A 22,167-nucleotide genomic window follows, 5' to 3' on the forward strand; every position below is an offset into this window, starting at 1 on the left:
ATGGAGTACATGGCATTTGGATATGGAGTATATGGTTTGTGGGTATTATTTGGATATGGCATCAATCTTATGGCATTGCATCATGTTGCATTGCATTGCATTGGCATATGGAGTTATGTCGTGAACCTATGGTTCTGACCGTACCGGTACAGCATCGTTTATTGGGCACAACGATGGAGCTTCATACCCTGTTGGGTATGAAGGCAGGAGTCCATATGCATCCATGTGCATACATCATTGGTTTGGCATAAAGATGCAGCTTCATACCTTGATGGGTATGAAGGCAGGAGTTCATGTGCATCTATATGCTTTTCTGTATGGTTTTGAGGGTTGGATGTGATGAAGTATATTGCAATATACTATAAATGTTTATGTCTCATATTGCACTACGGCTTATCGGACCTTGGATATACTATATGTGGGTTGTATGGATACTTGGATATTGGTTTGATGTAGTTGCATTGAAACTAACATGAGAAGTGATAGTTTTTCTAGTGAGGTGAGTTACGGTTTGACCAAAGGGATCGTGGAGATATTATTTATTTTCCCTTTCTTGCCATTCATAAGCCCTTCATTTTCTTTACATGTTATTTATTTGGTTATAGGATATTATCTACATTTATGTTACCTTATTTTCCCAGTTGTTATGGTTACCTGTATGTTATGACTTGTGTGGGTGATTTTATATTGTTCTATTAGGATCCTAAACTATCAGTCAGGGGTAACTCATTACAAACTAATGCTATGTTTTCATACCATGGTCACCTAATTCTTTGAGAAAGAAGCGATATGCAAGGGCTATTCTATACTTATTGTATTATTAAATGATTAATTAATCTAATGTGGTTTAAATAGCTTGTTAAAGCAGTTTGCTTGCTGAGATTATTCAATCTCACCCTTTCTTTCCCTCCCCAGGTTGTCTTTTGAAGAGAGCATGGGAAAATGGGTTAGTTGCACATCCTACACTTTTACAAGATCCCATAATGCTAAGACGATTTGTCTTGAGTCCGAGAGATAGTAGAGAACTCTTGCTAATGTTGTTGAAGATAGAGTTGTTCAGTCGGAGTATCACGCTTTTCTCATACATCTATCTTTTGTTGCTTCCGCATCGTGCTTGTATATATGTTTTTGTTGCTGAAATTTCAATTTTCAGCATTTGGTAGTTTGAGTGTAGCATCTCAGGGTTGCGTGATACCTAGGGTGTTACAACTGCAACCTCAACCGGTCTAACCAGTTGGTCTGGACGGTCAGACCGGTCGGTTGTAACTGTCTGATTGGTCAACTGAGGCAGTTTGACCGGTCGTGCTGGCTAGTCAGCTGCTTTGACCCTCCGTACCTTGCCCTGAGAGACCATGGGTCCGCACTGGTTGAATTGTTTGTCCCTCGACTTCTTGATCTCCTGCTCCCTCTTCTCTTGAAAGCGTAAGCGCTGCAGTTTCTTCTTTTGAGTACAAGTCAACCCTAGAGGATACCACATCGGTTGAAAGTACTTTGATGCTGAACTACTACTGTTGGCTCTATGATAATTGGGCATGATCAACCTCTGTACAAGAGGATTGACCGATTTACCAGAAACCATCAGTCTTTTACTCACATCTTCAACAACCACTTTTATATCACCGATCAGAACAATAGCATCGGCTTTAACCTTCTTTGGATCAACAGTAGGCTGCATTTCTACTTTCCTTCCCTTACATGATATTCCTGTCTTGGAAAAGTTGCTTTGCCCGGCCGCTGATGTGACCGATCAGACATGCTGCAATCATATAGTTTGAATATGCATGGCTCATGGCTGCCCCTTTCACTCAGTGGTGTGTCATGTTAACACTATTTAGTAGCAACTATCCAATCTGCCTTTGTTCCCAGTATTTTTGATACACTACTTTCTTTTACTACAATCAGTGAAGTAATAGTTCATCTATGCATTTTGTAGATGTCACTGGAAACTATCTGGGCAGAAGCTGTTGCTGATGGGCAGACACCATTGAGTAGTGCTGAGGTAGTTTCCAAGGTCATCTCGCCTGACAGCTCCAACTCCACTTTCTTCTAGAATGGTGGTTTATCCACTCGCTCCTTGAAGCCTCCGTCAGTTACGGAATAAGCGCTACTTGAAGAACTTGCTGCGCAGAAACAAAAAGAAGCTGCTATCACTGAAGAATTTGCTGAGGTCAGGAAGAGGAGGGAAGCGGCAGAGGAAGCGCTGCTTAAGACCTAACAACTGTATGAGGACATGAAGAAGTGACAGGAAGAGAACAATCTCGTCCTTCAGAAAATCTTGCAGGTGAGCATTGCTGGTATCTCTTCTCAGCCCTGATCCTGTCATTACCTCCGGTGCTTGTGGGTTCTGAACTATTTTGGTGGTGTGATGAACTATCTGTTGTGTTGTGATGAATTATATATCTGTTGTCTGTAGTGGTGTGATGAACTATATATTGTTGTAACTTATATGGCTCGCTTTCTGTGATTTCCTATCGCATCATTTCTTCTGTGACAGAATGCGGTCCGTTTGGTTGGCTCTGCTGAAATAGTTGGCTGGGCTAGAATGGAATGATAAAAATGAGGCTAGTGCCAGCCAGAACCAGCCCAGTAAAAAGTTCTGTGACCAAATGGTTCTGTGACAAAAGCACCACGTGCACCTGTATGGAAATGACACGTGGAACAACCGGAAACTGACACGTGGAACATCCATAAAACACCACGTGCACCACCTCGAAAGTGACACGTGGACCAATAGGCACACGACATGTGGACAAAAAAGGAAACAACATGTGGATCACCGAGAGAATGACACATGGTCGAATCGAGAAAGGACACATGGAAAAACTAGAAGATGACATGCGACCGAAAACAAACTAACACGTGTTAGTTGCTTGTATCACCATGTGGACTATTACCAGCTCGCCACGTCGCTACCCTCTTTTGCGACACGTGCTGCCCGCCACGTTACCTACCATCGTGGACGAAGCCACGTGGAGCGCCAGCGTGTCCTATGGTGCCTAGCGAATGTGCACGCGTGGATCCGGATGTCCTGTGACATTTCAGCAATGCGTAAACGAAGCAAAAATGATTTCGCGATGAAATTTCCTTTCATCATGAAAAAAAACATTTTAGTGACGTTTTGGTTGTTTCGTCAAGGCAGACCTAACTCGATGCTCCATTTTTGACGAACCGAAATTCATCACTAATCATCACAAATTCGTCACAGGATTCTTTGCACGACAAATTTGGATCCTTTAGTGACGAAAGCTGTTCGTCATCGATGCATCGATTTCCAGAAGTAGGTGCTGTCTGCCGCCTCTGACCTGATTGGTGGGGTCCCAATCGGTCATGCACTGATCGTGTCACCCTGCCGAACACAGGCCTTTTGTGATCCTCCTCCCTGCAGTGAGATGGTGGGTGTATCATCGGATAAGAATACATCCAAATTCCTGCATGCTCCCATGAAGAATAAGAAAAACCCGATGCTGATGACGCCCACGGCATAGTTGCATACACCTTTTGAGGAGGGAACACTCTAGTGCTATCACCCCTACGCTTGCTAGATTCTCCCCTAGGAGAAGACCGCTTGCCTTGACATGGAGATGAACTTGGTTCTTTTTTTAGTGGCCAATCTTTTGGAACGACCTTCGTGTACTTGTTCATGCATCACCAATCATCCTTCATTGACGACCAATTGGATCTTTCGACGAAAAATATTGCAGTCATTAGTTGCATGAGAAAAAGTATTATGTCACTTGCAATATGCACGCCGCTTTAGCTCCTCAAGCGGCGGTATGGCATGAGACAACTTGGTGTTTTCTCTTCTAAGCAATTCATCAAATATGCGATCACACTTAGAAACATCAAAAATGAAACAAGCTTGTTCTTGCCGATTCTTAGGAATCAGCTTGAGCGATGAACAAGAGCATGGCTTAGCTTTTGATAGCCATATGAAATCAGCAACTTCCTTTTTCTCATCGTCTGAATTAGATTTACATTCAACATGTATGGACCGATGAGTCTCGAAAGTATCTTTTGCATTCTTAAATTTAAATTCTAAACCAATGGCTCTCATTTGCAAATTATTTACAGTGAGAAACTCAAAGCTTTCAAGTTTTTCCTTCAAATAAGAACCCATTATAAGCCAAATCCGCCAAGCCTTTTTCAGGAATTATCAAACTAAAGCATCGATTTTTTATGACTTTAAATCTTTAGAAATAATCTAAGACAGTCTCATCTCAGTCTTGTCTAACCGATGTTAAATCTGACAATTTACCTTTATTGTGCATATTAAAGAAGTGACCATGAAGCTCACATTCTAACTGATTCCAAAATTGAATAGAATTTGGGGCCAATGAAGAAAACCAAGAAAGAACAATTCCAGTGAGATAAAGAGAACAAGCAAATGTGCAAAGCCTCATGGAAACTAGCTTTTCCTAGTTGAAAAATATACTGGATAATGTGTTCCCAAGGAGTTCTATTGTCATCACCACTAAATTTCACAAAATCTAGAACACACCAACCAGCAGGAAAAGAAACCAAATAAAATTCAGCGGGATACGGGTTTTGGTATAATCTAGAATTATCCATATCTACACCAAGTTCGGTTATCATGGCACCAGCCAGATCTTCTTTTAATTTAGCAAGATCAGCTTTGTATCTACCACTCGTAGATGCTTGTGCTGCGGAAGTAAGACGATGTTCTATGGGATCATCTTGTACCATCGTCTGAACTGAACTCATTGGTGCACGCCCCAAAAGATTTTTTATGTACATTATTTGAAATCAGTTTGTGAAGAAAACCATATTCCTGTGAAAGCAAAGGCGGCACAGAATTATTCAACTTATTTATTCGTCTAGGAACTATCGAACAAGGAATTGAAACGATTGGCAGGCTGGCCACCAACGATCCGGTCTGATCGGTCATCTGACCAGTCTGACTGGTCAGACCGGTCACCTAGACCGGTCTGACCGGTCCTGTGTGGACCGATGAAGGAGGTGGCATTTGCCTTGCAAAATAGGTCATCAGCATGGCATATGATGCTTCTTGGTTAGATGCTGGCGTAGCCGATGAACTAGCAGTTTGGAAAGCACAATTATCTTCTACAGATTTGCCTTTTTTCATAATGTCTAATTGACCCTCTAAATCACCAAGTAAATCATACGTGGGTTTATACATATTGACAATTTTTTGATCCGTGACAGATGATAATTAGCTAAACAAGTCAGAAAATGAAGTACATACATCGCTTATTACCTCGACTTGCTTATTCTTAAGCGTGAAGGAGGGTATCATGAAGTCTTGAACCTTCGTGACTTGGCCTTTTTCTTCTTTCTTGAATCCCTTCAAGAATTGTGCCTTGAGGTGCTCCCTGGCCACCAAGTAATAATGGCGTTCCCCCTCGCTGAGTTCCTCGATAGATGTGGAGATGTTGCCTTCGTCGAGGTTGGTGATGACGCCCATCTTTTTCTAGGGTAGATTAGATCGGTTTTTAAGAACCAAGATCTTCTCTCCCCAGCGGAGTGCCAAAAAGTGTGTTGACACCATCGAACACCATAGAGACGGGTGAAGAACAACAGATGGAGTTGGAAAAGCTAGGGCTTGAGGATAAAAGGTAAGGTACGAGTTGTTGAACCGATTGGAATTACCCTCAATCGACCATGGCCCTTGATATATATAGGGTGGGGAGGTCTGTACCCATTATGAGTCAAAATTCTAGCAAATACCATGTCAAAATACAACTCCTAACTCGGACTGGGCGTTTCGGACTGGTCTGTCCGGTCTTCGGACCGGTCTGACCGCCCCTGGACTGGTCTGACCGGACAGACCAGCGTGCAGATCTTCCGGGAAGTATAAATTCTTCATTCGGACTCCAAATTGGATGTTCCACATATGCATTTCGATCATCTCGACGAGATATACGCAATGGTGTAGTCTAATTGACAATTTGACAAATTTATCATAACCAGTCTGACCGGTTTCTATGAGAGGTCTGACCGGTCTGTTCAGTTATCCAGAAAACCTAAATCGTAACAATTTTGGGTGTCAACACACCCTTGTACATGATTCAATTCAGTAACAGAGAGATCCCGTTATTCATTATTGTTATGCATATCTAGTAATTTTGTTCATATATTTTTTTGTGACTCGGGACTTTTTCACCTACACCTTTTTTTACATCTAATGGATTCGACAAAATAAGATCCAGTTCTTCAGTACCTTTTTATGTATAGCTCCAGTAATGCTTATGCATAGGTGGATTCAGCAATCAATAGATCCAGTTAATCAGTATTCCATACAGGTCAGTAATTGTTGCAAATTTGAGGGGTGGGGAGGGATGATTTTATGTGAATTCAGTAATTTGGATGTATATATAGACCCTGTGTTTTGATTCAGTTACCGAGAGACTTGGGAAAAAATATTCAGTTGATGTTTGGATCCAGTAAAATTTTCGAAAAGTCCCAAAAATTAAATCCAACAGCCTTTGCATATTGTTTGCCTCGCCATCTAGCTCGGGATAACCTGGGCCATGCTCGGCATCTTTGGCAAGTTGGTGGCGCTCGGCATCTTCCCCTCCCGTGCGCTTTCCCGCCCCGCTTGCCCCTCCCGTGCACGCTGCCGCCTCTTTTCCGCGCTTGAGCTGTGCCTCCCTGCTGCCTCTCAAAAACTTTAGCACAGGTATAAGTTTTAATACGTGTTAAAGTTTAGCACTTAATTTTAGCCCTTTCAAACAGGCTCGAAATGATGTGCTAAGGTTTAGTTGCTCCATAGCTTCCCGCTCGCACCCAGTTTGATTGCATGAAATAGTTGGTGCGATGTTGCTTTTGTGCCTACCCTTCCAGAATGTCGACAAGACCAGTAAACCGGAATCAATCAGCCAACCGAAAAAGCAGAGCTCAGTAGCTTAAGCAGCTGAAGCTTGAAAACCACGCACACGGCCCGGCCCGGCCCGGCCTATATAATTATAGCGTAGCAAGGGAGTGGAGTAGAGACCTTGAGGCCCAGCCTGCAGCGACAGAGCGCCTCAGCCCCGCGGCGGCCTTGGCGGAGGCTCCTGCTCCAACGACGCCGGCGCGGAAGCCGAAGCCACCGATGTCGCGCCTCATGCGGCTCTCCCTCAAGGTCGTGGACCGTGTCGCCGACGCCACTCGCCGCGCCGACAGCACGCTGAACCGCCGCGCGCTGTCGCTGCTGGACCCGCGCGTGCCGGCCGTCTCCTCCCCGTGCCGCGGTGTCGCGTCCAGGTGGTAGTCCTTGACGGCGCCACCCGCCTCCGCGCGCACCTCTTCCACCTGGCGGCCGCGAAGGCGAAGGCGAAAGCCGACCCGGGAGCGACGCGGCCGCTCCACATGATCGTCTTCTTCCACGGCGGCGGGTTCGCGTTCCTCTCCGCGGCGTCCCCGGCCTACGACGCCGCCTACTGCCGCATCGCGCGGTACGCCTCCGCGGCGGTGCTCTCCGTCGACTACTGCCGCGCCCCGGAGCACCAGTTCCCGGCGCCCTACGACGACGGCCTTGCTGCGCTCCGCTTCCTCGACGACCCCAGGAACCACCCGCCGCTCCTCCCGCTGGACGTCGCCCACTGTTACGTCGCCGGCGACAGTGCCGGTGGCAACATCGCGCACCATGTGGCCCGCCGCTACGCGCTGGACCCGGCGTCCTTCAGGAACGTCCGCCTCAGGGGCCTCGTCGCCATCCAGCCCTTCTTCGGCGGCGAGGAGCGCACCGACTCCGAGCTCCCACTACTAGAAAACAGGCCAAAGGTCCTGGCCAAAGGTACCAGCTGCTGTTGCAATCGGTACTAATGCCACACATCAGTACCGGCTGTAAGAGCAGCTGGTACCTTTGGCCAGCGGCGATCAAAGGTAATGTGTTTGGTACCGGGTTAAAGCATCACCCGGTACCAAAACTTCAATATAGGAACCGGTTAGTGCCACCAACCGGTACCAAAAGCACAAGGAGGAATAGGTACCAATTGGTGGAACCAACCGGTGCCTAAAGGGTGGACAATGACACCGGATTTTGCCATGGCCCGGTGCCGCCACGTGCCCACAACAAAGGTACCGGTTAGTAACATCAACCGGTGCCTATGCCTTTTATTTGGCACCGGTTGTTGAGCACCAACCGGTGCCTTTGAGCCACGCCTATAAATACCCCAACCCCTCCCCCCTCCAAGCTGCCGTGAACTCACTGTTCATGGCAGCTGAGTGAGGGGAGGGGAGGCGAATTTTTGTTTTTTTTTTCAAAAAAGGTTAGTTATTTTTGTCCATAACTTAGCAATTGGTTTTTAGAAGCAGTTATCATTTAATTTATTTGATAAGTGAATAGTATCTATTTATTATAGTATATGCATTATCAATTATATATTTGAATTCAAATTTATTATAGTATGAATGAACTATTTGTACACTACAATGATGTATATAAATGTATTGTGGACCTAGATGAGTCGGCAATGGATGTACATGGCCGATCGGCGTTCAAAGGAGTTCATTGATGGCATACATGAATTCATAGAAGCGGCCGAGAAACACAAGTATGGCGGTTTCGTTCATTGTCTATGCAAATTCTGTAAGAATGAGAAGGATTACTCATCACCAAGAACCATCCATAGTCACTTGTTCAATAGTGGTTTCATGCCGAACTACTATGTTTGGACCAAGCATGGCGAAAGAGGAATTGTGCTGGATAATAATGTAGAAGAAGAGGACAGGATTCCTGACTTTGCAGCCAATTATAATTCCTTTTTCAACGACACTGCAATGGGTGAGCCTGAAGAAGATACTGAAGGATACGTTGTAGAAGATGATCTTGGTTAGATGCTATGCCAAGCTAAGGAAGGTTGCGAAACAGAAAAGGAATCGAGAGATCTGAAGCGTATGTTGGAGGACTATAGAACATTGTTGTACCCTGATTGCAAACAAGACCAAAAGAAGTTGGGTACCACATTGGAATTATTGCAATGGAAGGCATCAAATGGTTTGTCTGACAAGGGATTCGAGGAGTTGCTGAAACTTATAAAAAACTTACTCCCTGATGGTAACACCTTGCCGGAGACAACATACGAGGCAAAAAAGTAGTTTGTCCTTTAGGATTAGAGGCACAGAAGATACATGCTTGTCCTAATGACTGCATGCTATATCGAAGTGAGTATGAAAATTTGGATTCATGCCCTGTATGCAACGCATGCCGGTATAAGATCCCTCGAGATGATCCAGCGACGTTGAGGGGATGCGTGTCAAGAAGAGGGTGCCTGCCAAGGTGATGTGGTATTTTCCTCTAATACCACGTCTGAAACGTTTGTTCATGAACAAAACAAATGCTAAATTGATGCGATGGCACAAAGAAGAACGTAAGCAAGACAATATGTTGAGACACCCCGCTGATGGGTCGCAGTGGAGAAAAGTGGACAGAACATTCCCAACATTTGCAAATGAAGCGAGGAATATAAGGTTCGGCTTAATTACGGATGGCACAAATCCTTTCGGTGAGCAGAGCAGTGGTCATAGTACCTGGCCTGTAACACTCTGTATATACAACCTTCCTCCCTGGTTGTGTATGAAGCGGAAATTCATTATGATGCCGGTGCTTATCCCCGGCCCGAAGCAACCCGGTAACGATATAGATGTGTATCTGAAACCACTGATTGAGGATCTTCTATTGTTGTGGAAAGATGAGGGTGTTCGTATGTGGGATGCGCATGCAGAGGATCATTTTAACCTGCGTGCATTGTTTTTCGTAACCACCAACGATTGGCCAGCACTAAGTAACCTCTCCGGACAATCCAATAAGGGTTATAGGGCATGCACCCATTGTTTAGAAGAAACCGACAGCATGTACCCCAAGCACTGTAGGAAGATCGTGTATATGGGTCATTGTCGATTTCTTCCGATCAAGCAGCCATTAAGGAGGAGGCATGCTCACTGCGATGGAAAGGCAGATCATCGTACCAAGCCTAGGCACCGTTGTGGGAAAATGGTGTTTGAAATGGTCAAAGATATAAAAGTAGTATTCGGAAAAGGACCCAACAGCAAATCAGTGCAGAGTGATGATGGGCGTGCACCTATGTGGAAGAAGAAGAGCATTTTTTGGGAGTTACCTTATTGGGAAGTCTTAGACATCCGCCACGCAATTGATGTGATGCACCTAACAAAAAATCTTTGTGTGAACCTTCTAGGTTTCCTTGGTGTCTACGGTAAGGCAAAGGATATATTGGAAGCGCGGCAAGATCTTCAACGTATGAAACAACGGGCCGCCCTACATCCAGAAAAAAGGGATAAAGGACGTCATTATCTAGGTCCTGCGTGCTACACTCTTAGTAAGGAAGAGAAGCAAAGTATGTTCGACTGTTTGAACAGTATCAAGGTCCCATCAGGCTACTCTTCGAATATAAAGAGGCTACTGAACTTGAAAGAGAAAAAATTCGCACACATAAAGTCCCATGACTGTCACGTGTTGATGACGCAATTGATTCCAATTGCACTTAGAGGTATTCTACCAGCTAATGTTCGAGCAACAATCGTAAAGCTATGCGCATTTCTCAACACAATTTCTCGGAAGGCAATCGATCCATCGAGTTTAAGCAGGCTACAAGAGGATGTTGTCCAAAGTTTAGTCAGTCTTGAAATGATATTTCCTCCATCATTCTTCAATATTATGACGCATCTTCTAGTTCACCTGGTCAAAGAGATTGGTATTCTCGGTCCTGTTTTCCTTCATAATATGTTCCCTTTTGAACGATACTTTGTAGTACTAAAGAAATACGTTCGTAATCGGGCTCGTCCAGAAGGAAGCATTGCGAAGGGTTACGTCACAGAGGAGGTCATTGAATTTTGTGTTGACTATGTGGAAGAACTCTGCCCAATTGGGATTCCAGTATCACGTCATGAGGGGCGGCTGATTGGAAAGGGCACACTTGGAAGAAAATCAGTAAATGCCACAGATCATGCCACGTTGAGCAAAGCACATCTCACAGTTCTGCAACAATCAGCCTTGGTGGCTCCATACATGGAGGATCACATGCAAATTGTGCGAAGTATATACCCTTTGAAGTCTGAAACATGGATTACAAAACATCATAACGATACATTCGCCACCTGGTTGCAGAAGGAAGTCATGGCCAACGATCAAATTCATGAGCAGCTAGCTTGGCTGGCCAGGGGTCCGGCAAATTCAATCCTGATGTACCAAGGATATGAAATTAATGGTTACACATTTTATACAAGAGCCCTAGATAACAAGAGCACCAATCAAAATAGTGGTGTCCGTATAGATGCCACCGACTCTAGTGGCCAAACGAACTCATATTTTGGTTACATTAAAGAGATCTGGGAACTCGACTATGGGCCATTGAAGATACCTCTATTTCGTTGTCAATGGGTTAAACTCACAGGAAAAGGTGTCGATATCGACGAGTACGGAATGACAACGGTAGACCTCAAAGAGCTTGGCTATTGAGACGAACCATTCGTCCTAGCTAAAGATGTCACTCAAGTTTTCTATGTGCAGGACATGTCTAGCAAAATGAGAAAGGACAAGTCTAGGAATAAATCAAGTTTTGTAGGTGCCGGAGATGAGGCAAAGCGCCATATTGTTCAGATGAAGAAGAATACAATAAGGTTGAAGATATGACTCCGTTCGCAGTGGAGGTTGACACAAGTATTCTTTTAGCCGAAGAGGAGGCTCCGTACGCACGTCATGATCATAATGAAGGGACGATTGTAAAGCGAACCATCGTTAATATTCCCTTAGTTGAATGATTATGTCTTGTAATATTTTCTGTGAATATTATTAGATTTCTTATGCAATTATTTGATTTATTATGCAAGTAAAATGATTAGTTATGCGCCTAAATGATTTATCATGTAGTATTTAGAATTATTTTGCATTTAAATAATTTATTATGCAATTATTTGATTTATTATGCAATTAAAATAATTAGTTATGCACCTAAATGATTTATTATGTAGTAATTAAAATTATTGTATATTTAAATGATTTATTATTGTGCACCTAAAACCATAGTTAATATTTTCTTAGTTGAATGATTTACTAGGCAGTTAATAAATTTATTGAGCAAATAGCAAATTTTTTAGACAATTATTTTAACTATTAGACAATTATTTTAACTATTAAACAATTATTTAAATTATTAGATAATTATCTGATTTTCTAGGCAATTATCGGATTTATTATGCAAATATCAGATTTATTACGAATTATGAGGCAATTAATAGATTTACAAGAGAAAAAGAAAAGGGAAAAGAAAAGATAACCTTTGGTGCCGGTTGGAAAGTCCAACCGGTACCTTAGGGTCCTATTTGGGTAAAAAAAAGTGGGTCGTCGCGCGAGAGTCGAACCGTGGCCACGAAGCCCAAATTTCCGCGAGTTACCATTGAGATATTGACGAATTCCGTTCAAAGGGGGTCAAAGAAGAGTGAAAAGTGAACTTCAAACGGCCTAAGGTACCGGTTTTGTTAATCCACCCGGTACCATAGGGGCTTTTCATTTCCCGCCCGTTGGGCCCTTAGGAACCGGTTGTGCGGAGACCCGGTACCTAAGGCTTCGCCTAAGGCACCGGTTGTAGATGCAACCGGTACCTAAGGCCTGCCTAAGGCACCGGTTAGATTTTTTACCCGGTACCCTTGGCCACGAGTATAAAGCCGTTGCTTTCTTCCACCCAAATCTCTACTGCTCATCACCTTCCTCCGGTTGACCGCCGCCGCCCTCCATCTCCGCGCGTGCACCGTCGCATAGTCGTGACGCCGCTTCTTCCTCTCTGCTCTCGGCCTCGGCGCCTGGAACTTCCCCGAGCCCGCTGCTCTCTACTCCGACCTCTACAGCGGCCCGTCCTCGAGCGCCGCCCGCAACTCGTCGCCGATCCTCGCCGTCGACCCCTCTGCATCGACGCTCCTCCCGTTTCCAGGGCCCGGTGAGCACCCACGTGTTCCCCTGTTCCCCCACGACCCCCCTGCACCCCGGTTCCCACACTGGAACCCCTCAAACACCTTGCGCCGGCGATGCGCCGCCACGCCGAGCCGCCCTCACCGCCGAACACCCCGCTCTGAGCCATCTCGTGCCCAAATGTCGCCTCAGGTGGACCACGCGTGTCGTTCTCGTGCTTCTGAGCCAAACCTTAGGCCGAACTAAGCTCTAGATCGCTAGATCGGCCAACGCCGGCGAGCTTCCAGCCCCGCGCCACCGCGGAGACTCAGCTCCGGTGACCCTACGCCGCCGCCCGCGCGCCGAATCCCTCCCAGGCCGCACGATCCAGATCGGACGGCCCGAGTCAACCCAAGCCCGAGTCAAACATACCAGCTACCGGTCAGCGCCACCCTTTTTTCTAAAGAGCCCCTCCATTTCTTTAGAATCAACCCGCAGTCCATGCGCCTTCAAAAATATTTCCAGTTAAGCCCTGTTTTTAGCACCTAGGCCCCTGCATTTTTCTCTTTTAGAACCCGCCGTCCACCCCTGACCTTTTCACGTGTTAGCCCCTGGATCTTTTCAGTTTTTATGTTTTAGTCCCTGGTTTTTGCAGAAAACCCACAGAAACTCTGTTTTTCTTACAGTTAAGCCCCTGGACCTTGTTTTAGGCCTAGTTTTCGCGTTCTAGCTCCGTTTTAGGCGTTCTTTATGTCCATGCGATCATTGTAACACGTAGAATAGTTCTAGTTTAGTTTTGTTTGCTGTTTTTATGTATTTTTAGTAAATGCCATTATTTGCATGTATGTTTATGTTGTGTATTGTTTTGGCCATGTGTTCGTGAGTAGACGTTGATCCATCTGAGGAGCCCCAGTACCAGTACCCAGAGCAGCCACCTTCTGAGCAGTTTGAGCAGCAGGAGCAGTTTGAGGAAGGCAAGTATAACATGAACAACACCTATCACTTTAAATACATTTTCATACTGCATTTTAATACTATACACCTATAAGGACTTTCCTAGCCACTTTATATCCTTTATATATAGTGTATAATTTAGTTATAGAATTTAGTTATTAGAGAGACTTTGTTTAATCATGTATTTAAATAGAGAGTGAATAATGCTTATATTTATGTATTTCTCATGTATTTCTGTAACTCATGTATTTATCATGTAACTCGTGTAACGACGATGAGTAACGATGATGAGTAACGACGAGTAACGACGACGAGTAATTTCATATTCGCTCTCTAACTCACGCATTCGCCATCCCTCGACCCTCAACTCTAGACCTCGACCCTCAACCCCGTTCCTCGACCCAGTTCTTCGACCCTCAACTCTCAACCCCGTTCCTCGACCCGGTTCCTCGACCCCGTTCCACGACACACACACACACACACACACACTGTCTAATACACTCTAACACACACTCACACTAACACACACACACACTAACTCTCTCTCTTTCTCTATCCCTCTAACATACACACACACACTCTCTCTCAAACACACATATTCGTTCAAAGAATTTTATTCTCCTGCTTCATTTAAGGATGGACAAATACTCTAACACATTTTTACGGTTTCAGTTAAGGATGGACCCCTTCGGTGATGAGCAGGCCGCCGGGCAATACATGTTGGACGCAATAAACGAAGATACGAGGGCCAACACCACCCAGCCAATCGCTGAAGAAGATGCTCGGACAGCTGATTCGTTCCTGAATATGTCTAGAGATGCCGATGAAGAAGATGATGACTTTGCACCGCCGCCCAATCAACAGCAGCATGTTCCAGTACGAATCTTAAAACTATATGCATGGTGACTTCGGTAGATTAGTTTTGCGATTAACATATCTTTTCTGTAATTTAGTCGACCTCCGCATCGACTTCGTTGAGCCAGTCAAAAGGGAGACGCCGGCCAACCAAGAAAATGGAGGGAAGACAGGTCGTCAGAGAAGTGGATGCAGAGGGCTGTCCAAGTGCTCCAGAGGATGCTAGCACAAAATTTGTCAACCAATGTGGGGTTATTGTTCGGACAAGAATTCCGAGCACCACAAGACTATGGAAAACGACCAAACCCGAAGAACAGCAACACGCCGTGCCTGCACATCAAAAGGAAATGCTATGGGCAGAACTCAAGGATATGTTCACTCTTTCTGAAGGAGTTGACCAAGAACTTATGAAGAAATGTGCCTTGAGAAAGATGGCCCCTGCCTTTGCAACTTTCAAGAAGAAGTTGTACACCAATTACATCAAGAAGGATAAGGAGCCGAACTAGGACGATCTTCCTTAGGTTAAACCATACTGGGAGGAGTTCAAACAATACAAACTATCAGAGGAAGCCCAAAAAAATCTGAACAAGCCAAGGTGAATGCAGTAAATAAGAAGTACAGTCACCACCTTGGGGCTGGAGGGTACAAGAAGTCAGTTAAAAAATGGCAAAAAATGGAGCAGGACCTTATAGATAGAGGCATCAGGCCGACGACTTGGGATTGGCCGGATAGATCCAAGTGGTGGTTATTTGCTAATGGCGTGACACTAAACCAGTTGGATGGAAGTTTGGTCGTGGCCGAGCATATGCAAGAAGTGTCCCGTGATCTAGTCGCTGCAATAGATGAGACTCAACAAGAACATTCCATCCTCAAGGGGAGAATGATGAGCTGATAAGGGCATTAAAGAATCCGGAACACCCTGGACGAGCCCGCGGCATCGGCGTGGTCCCATGGAAAGTTGCTTGGGCCGGAGATCCCTCTTACAAGACTCACCGAAAGAGCAAAGCCGAACAGGAAGAGAAACTTCGTGCCATAGAAGAAAAGATGAACAAGAAGGTTGCGTCCTTGGAATCTCAGATGGACGCCAGGGTCAATGAGGTGGTGCAGCTAGCTCTGAACCAAGGGGCACTGCTGGGTCGCACCCGGATGTTGTGATAAGCCCGGCTTCTCAGCGATGCAGCAGCTGTGCATCCACGGCGGCGCCCGACGTACATGCGGAACAGCAACCCCAGATTGAGCCAACGGCGGTAGATGACCAGAGGTATCCAGTGGATGATGTCACCGTGCCGACACTGTGCGAGCTTCATGTGCGAGCAAGAAATATATCCATTCATGTCGCATACAGGTCAGCCCTGCCCCTGAATCCTTCTACTACAATTCATGGAAGGCCGATACCTCCTGGCTACACCTCCATCACAGTCGAGCAGATAGTTGGAAACAATGAGGATCTTGAGCTCGACTTCGTTGGAGGGGATGGAGAGAAGACATTGGGAGACGCACTGCACGGGGTCATTCTATGGCGGAAGGCCGACATCAAACTTACAGAAAGCACAACGGCTCCCGTGCAGACCGATCGCCAGTCTCCGCGGCCTACCTAACCGCCGTCCCCACTATCACCTCCTTCACCACCGTCTCCGCCGGCGCAAAGGGCCACGAGTACTCCAACTCCTCCTACACTAGAAAAGGGAAAGAAAAAGACAGCATCCCTCCCAGCGGCTGGACCCTCAAAGAAGAAGCAGAAAACGGTCGAAATACAATTAACCTACGAGAAAACCGCTGAGGAGTTGGAAGAAGAGACTGCTCGATATATAAAAGAACAATTGAAGCCTAAAGTCCCCCCGCCGAGGGAAAAGGTACCTCTAGAACTTGGGAAAAAGCTTCTCGCAAACCTAGACAACCCACCAAAACCGAAAAGCTTACCCTCGGACTATGATCGTACTCTGACAAAGGCACACAAGGTGAGAAATCTGAAGAAAAAATGTGGCAAGGCCATTCCTCAGCTTGGCACACAACAAAAAGAACTCGAGCCCCTCCGGGTGCCAGGGTTGCCACTCCTACACCCGACAGACGTACAACTCCAGGCGGACCTACAGGCCGCAATATTTCTTTCTGACGCCGATACGCTCAGGAGCATGGGCAAGGACGTGCGCGTGGCCGAGTACCCGGACGCCATCCACGCATTCTACGTCTTCCTGTTCCCTGTGTTCGAAGACACACGGGACTTCATCATACGCATCGCCGAGTTCGTCGCCGAGAGCGCGCCGGCGGCGGCGGCGAGTGAGCAACCGTAGCGTCGGGTGCTCGCCCTCGCCCTCGCCGTCGTTGTCAAGTGTCGTGTGCCATCGTGCAGTGTTTGGTCGGACTTCGGAGTGTTTGGTTGCGTCGTGGCGTTTGCATGGGAGTTGGGAGGATTGGGCCAGGTGTGGTTGCGTGGGTGTGAGATAGTAGAAAATGTGTGTGATTTTGATATAATAATTAATGTTTGCTTTGGTAAGTTTGGTATGCACGATGGGTGTGATGGGTGATGTAAATTAAGTTATTTACTAATCCAGTCAGTGATTTCATGATGTGAGGCGTGACGTTTGGGCCGTGTTTTTCCTTTTCTTTAAGGTGGCGTGTTTTTTAATCGGAAAGTTCGGTTTACACTTCAAACTATCACAAAAGTTAGATTTTCAACCTCCAACTATTGAAACTGAATAAGTTTAGCCTCTTAGGTGGTTTTGAATGTGGTTTTCCATTTATAAAAATTAAAAATATTCAATTTTAAACTAAAAAATCATAAGTAATTCATTTTAAATCAAAAAATAACAAAATAGGTATTGGAAGCTTTTTTAAAATATAACCTATCTATTGGCATAATACTTGCTAGTTATTCAGATACAATTTTTTATATTCATAATATTTGTTTGCATGTAGTTATACTTATTATGTTTTAATAAATAAGATTCAAATGGAGCGATAATAGATAGGTTACATTTTAAAAAAAAAGATGGTACTAGTTTCATATTATCCTGATGTAGAATGAATTACTTTTGATTTTTTAGATCTAATTAGATTTTTTAATCTATTTTTAAATGCAAATCACCTTCAAAATCACCCCGAGGCCAAATTTTTGCCTGGTTTCAATGGTTGGATGGCCTGTGTTGTTCGTTTTTGTAGTTGAAAGTTGAAAATCGGACTATTCCATAAGTAGCATTATTTGTATTATTACATGAAACCAACCATTCATTACAAATCCTTAAAAAAACCATTCATCACAAATTACGGCCCTCATCGTCTCCAGAGGCTCATTAAACTAAACAAAATCAGTACACTAATCGGCTAGTTTAGCTATAAGATGAGCTATCTTGTTACACCATCTACTTACATTAGTACATATACAAGAGGAAACTTTTCTTATATGCCATCTAAAGTTATATCCATCTCTTCTGTGCCATCGAGATTTATAGTGTTCTCTTCGATGCCACTGTTTTAGTTTCTTTGGTCCTGCTGTGCTGTTCGGTCAGTTAAGTTATTCTTGGAAGATCAAGAGTTGAGGATGATACTTGGGCCTAAATATTTTCCAAGTTGTAACAGAGCAACAACCAATGGTGGAGCTGAGTTAGACATAGGGGGCCGACCAAATAAGAAAAAGAGATAGGAATTTAATTTAGATATAGGGGGGCCAATCCAACAAGAAATTTAATTTAGATATATAGGGGGCAAAAAAGAAAAACATCTTATTGAAAATCAACATGCCTAAAAATCTATTACATACTGATTTTTTCACTCCATATGTATGTATTGATTGCGTGGTTGCGTGGGTGAGAGTAGAAAAGGTGTGTGATTTTGTTAATAATGTTTACTTTGGTAAGTTTGGTATACATGAATGATGGGTGTGATGAGTGATGTAAATTAATTTATTTACTAATCCAGTCGGTGATTTTGTGATGTGGGGTGAAAGTGTCTGATGGTGACTGAACCCTGCTGGCAAGGGGATTACTCCCTTCATCCAAAAAGAATGCAACTCTCAGTTCCCAAGGAGTCAATCAATTTCAAGTTTGATCAAATTTATATAAAAAATATATTTAGTATGAAAATATATTGCATGATTAATCTAATGGTACTTATTTTGTAATATAAATATTAATACTATTTTGTATATATAAATTTGGTCCTACTTAAAATTATTTGACTCGAAAAATAAGCGTTTTTTTTTGGAATGGAGGGGGTAGTGAGTCGTGGGGCGTGACCTTTGGGCCGTGTTTTTTCTAAAGCAGCATTATTTGTATTATTACATGAAACCAAGTAACCAACCAAACAAAAGCGTTACACTAATAGGATAGTTTAGCTATAAGGTGAGCTATCTTGTTACACCATCTACTTACTTTGGTACAGATACAAGAGAAAAATTCCTTTGATCACTGCTGTTAATTTTCTGTAATATTTCTGTTTTGCCAAAAATACTGTATTGTCCCTGTCTATTTTGCTATTAGAAAGTGAGTATAAGTAGGGATATATGTCGGCACCCGTAGCACAAAGTTGTTTGAAAGCTGCGTGATCATGTCAGCATTATGGCATTTATAAGGATATCAAATTCATCCTTCTATCAGAACATTTGTTGCTAATTTCGGGATAGCAAAAGTTCAGATATGGACAGATTGAATTCTGTTGTTCCGGTGATGGTATTAACTGCCATGTAATTGAAAACAGAAAAGTCAAACATTCCACTTGCAGAGAAATGCAACATTAAACTACTTCCTCCGTCCACAAAAGAATACAATTGTGGGATCCGTGTTAGTCAAACTAGTTCTAGTTCTAGTTTGACCAAATTTATAGTAAATAGTATCTACACTTTTGTGTAGTGAATGTTATTACTTTTTTATATGACTTTAGTCAAACTTCAAACTACTTGATTTATCGAAAAGCGAGAATTGCATTTTTTTATGGATGGACAACCTGATAGAGGTGCGCATTCTTTATTCTGACGAAAGTGACAAGCAGAAATGTTCCAAGTTGCCCACTAAACAGCACGTGCATGTCAAAACAAGTCACATTGGTAGTTTTGCCAGAATGACAGTATATACTATATATATTTCTATCTGAAACCTCATTAAATACTTTTTTGAAACTAATAACAAGGATAGCTACTTGTCATCCGCAATTCCGCATGAATAACGATTCTCGATCTTTCAATATGGCAAATATTATTGCTTTTTATAAACAAGGTTGAACACATAATACTTTGACTTATGACAAATTCGGAATCCCCTAATTACGTTTTCATTGAAAATAAACATATTTGCACTAGTGTAGTTTATTTTAGGTAAATGAGAGAGACATTATTTTATTGCTTTACAGATCTGAGTGTAAGAAACTGCAATTTTGTATACATCTTTAATTTCCTAGAGTACTACATGTTTCACACACCATATATTTTTATCAAAATGCATAGACTTTTATAGCATGTGGTACTTGGCTCTCTCAATGCAAACAAACGTTTCTCAAGTGGTTCAGCAGCACTGCTGCAGATGTGATGAGTATTGCATTGTTCTAACCGGAGCGCCTCAATGCTCCGGCTCGGCGGCTCCGTTCATTGGCTGCGGCCACCGCCGCTCTCGGCGACGAACTCAGCGATGCGGATGATGAGGTCGCGCGCGTCGTCGAACATGGGAATGGTGTAGAACCCGTGGATGGCGTCTGGGTACTCGACCACCCGCACATACTTGCCTCTGGCCCTGAGCATCTCGCCGTAGCGCCGCTGCCAGTCCTGCAGCGGGTCGTAGCCGCCGATGGCAACCAGCACCGGCGGGAACGCCGGGGAGTCGAGCCCCGCGGCGGCCGCCGGCGACGCGACGCTGGCGGCCTCGTGGGAGCGGTCGGCGCCGGGCGGCAGGAACGCGCGCCACATCCAGTCGGTGCGGGCGATGGACACGATGGGCGCGGCGCCGTCGAGGCGGAGCTCCGAGGGCGTCCTCTCCTCGCCGCCGAAGAAGGGCTGGATGGCGACGAGGCCGGCGAGCCGGACGTTCGCGAAGAGCGAGGGGCGCGCGGCGTAGCGGCGGGCGACGTGGTGGGCGACGTTGCCGCCGGCGCTGTCGCCGGCGAGGAAGCAGCGGGAGACTTCGAGCGGGACGGGGTGCTCCTTGGGGTCGTCGAGGAACTGCAGCGCCGCGAGCCCGTCGTCGTAGGGCGCCGGGAAGCGGTGCTCCGGCGAGCGGCGGTAGTCGACGGAGAGCACCGCCGCGGAGGCGCCCCGCGCGATGCGGCGGCAGGCCACGTCGAAGGCCAGCGACGCCGCGGAGAAGAACGCGAACCCGCCGCCGTGGAAGAAGACGATCACTGGGAGCGGCCGCGCCGTGCTCCCGTCGTCGGCGGGCGACGCCGGGAGGAAGAGGCGCGCGCGGAAGCGGAGGGCGCGGTCAATGACGACGTCGCGGGTGGCGACGCCGCACCACGGGGTGGAGACGGCCGGGACGGGCGGGTCGAGCAGCGAGAGCACGCCGCGGTTCAGCGTGCCGTCGGCGCGGCGTGTGGCGTCGATGAGGAAGTCGGCGACCTTGAGGGTGAGCCGCGTGAGGCACGACACCGGTGGCTCCGGCTTGCGCGGCGCCCGAGGCATCGCCGCCATGGCCGTCGCGTGGTTGACAGTGGCCAGGGGCTCAGAGCTCAGTGCTGCTGTCTGCTGATGGGGTTGGCTGGTTTATTTTGTAGCTCCAATCTTTTCATTCCTTGTCGGAATTTCATCAATATTCTGCTGCATAATAAAAAGTTCGGAATTGACTCTTTCGTCGGAGAAGTACCCAGTGTAATCTGAAAAGAAATAATAACATTATTTGTTGCGAAGTCCTGAAAATTGAACGAACGATAATCAGGTCAGGTGGAACCGTTGGCACAGCAACTTGGATAATGGGTGCCAACAAGTTGCATTGCACGATTGGTATAGTGTAGATCGATAAGCTGTAACACTCGGTTTATAAAAGAACATAAACCGAGCAATTATATACGTGCCAGGATCAAGTCACACGTATATACAACAGAATGAACAGTATATCACAGCACATATCACGAATAAGACATAATAAATCGAAATACGAATGTTATTTATTACATTAATGACAAAATGTCTGATACAGCGGAAGCGAAGTACAAATACGGTAAAAGCTCTCCGAAGCTGAGCAGGGCGCCACAGGGACGTCGACTGGGAGACGAACGCCTAGAAGTCCTCGTAGTCCTGGTAGCGCTGAGCGAACTCCCTCACGTCGGCAGGAACTGAGCAGCAGTAGCGTATCCAAGAGGAAAAAGTATAGAAGAGGCAAGGGTGAGTACACAACTTGTACTCAACAAGTATGACACAAACTATGAGGCTCTAAGGTTGGCTGACTCAACTGCATTAGCTTTTAAGTCTTGGCAAAATTTTATTACAGCTATTTACTACGAGTTGATGAATTACCATAAACCTAGTTACATAGTAATTAATTAGAATTAATCATGTTGCTACTGAGAACCAAACCACA

General features: G+C 45.2%; 2 protein-coding genes across 2 annotated transcripts; one reads left to right on the forward strand and one right to left on the reverse strand.

Moving 5' to 3' along the window:
- Nucleotides 1-7,329: 7,329 nt before the first annotated feature.
- Nucleotides 7,330-16,962, forward strand: LOC120645475 (probable carboxylesterase 18). Its single transcript, XM_039922259.1, has 2 exons — nucleotides 7,330-7,736; nucleotides 16,800-16,962. Exons 1-2 carry the CDS (start codon nucleotides 7,330-7,332, stop codon nucleotides 16,960-16,962), a joined length of 570 nt encoding a protein of 189 aa, XP_039778193.1.
- Nucleotides 16,963-19,977: 3,015 nt separating this feature from the next.
- LOC120645476 (probable carboxylesterase 18) lies at nucleotides 19,978-21,281 on the reverse strand. The gene has a single exon (XM_039922260.1). The coding sequence runs from the start codon at nucleotides 21,279-21,281 to the stop codon at nucleotides 20,244-20,246; it is 1,038 nt and encodes a 345-aa protein (XP_039778194.1). The 3' UTR covers nucleotides 19,978-20,243.
- Between the last annotated feature and the right edge of the window lie 886 nt (nucleotides 21,282-22,167).

The sequence above is a fragment of the Panicum virgatum genome, chromosome 8K (assembly GCF_016808335.1).
Source record: "Panicum virgatum strain AP13 chromosome 8K, P.virgatum_v5, whole genome shotgun sequence".
Lineage (NCBI taxonomy): Eukaryota > Viridiplantae > Streptophyta > Magnoliopsida > Poales > Poaceae > Panicum > Panicum virgatum.

What these genes read in the sequence shown, in the direction of transcription:
- LOC120645476 (XM_039922260.1), bottom strand. Translation starts at nt 21,281, where the DNA reads ATGGCGGCGATGCCTCGGGCGCCGCGCAAGCCGGAGCCACCGGTGTCG.
- LOC120645475 (XM_039922259.1), top strand. Translation starts at nt 7,330, where the DNA reads ATGATCGTCTTCTTCCACGGCGGCGGGTTCGCGTTCCTCTCCGCGGCG. An exon ending in CTCCCACTACTAGAAAACAG is followed by an intron (nt 7,737 to 16,799) that starts GCCAAAGGTCCT and finishes CGATACGCTCAG; the next exon opens with GAGCATGGGCAAGGACGTGC.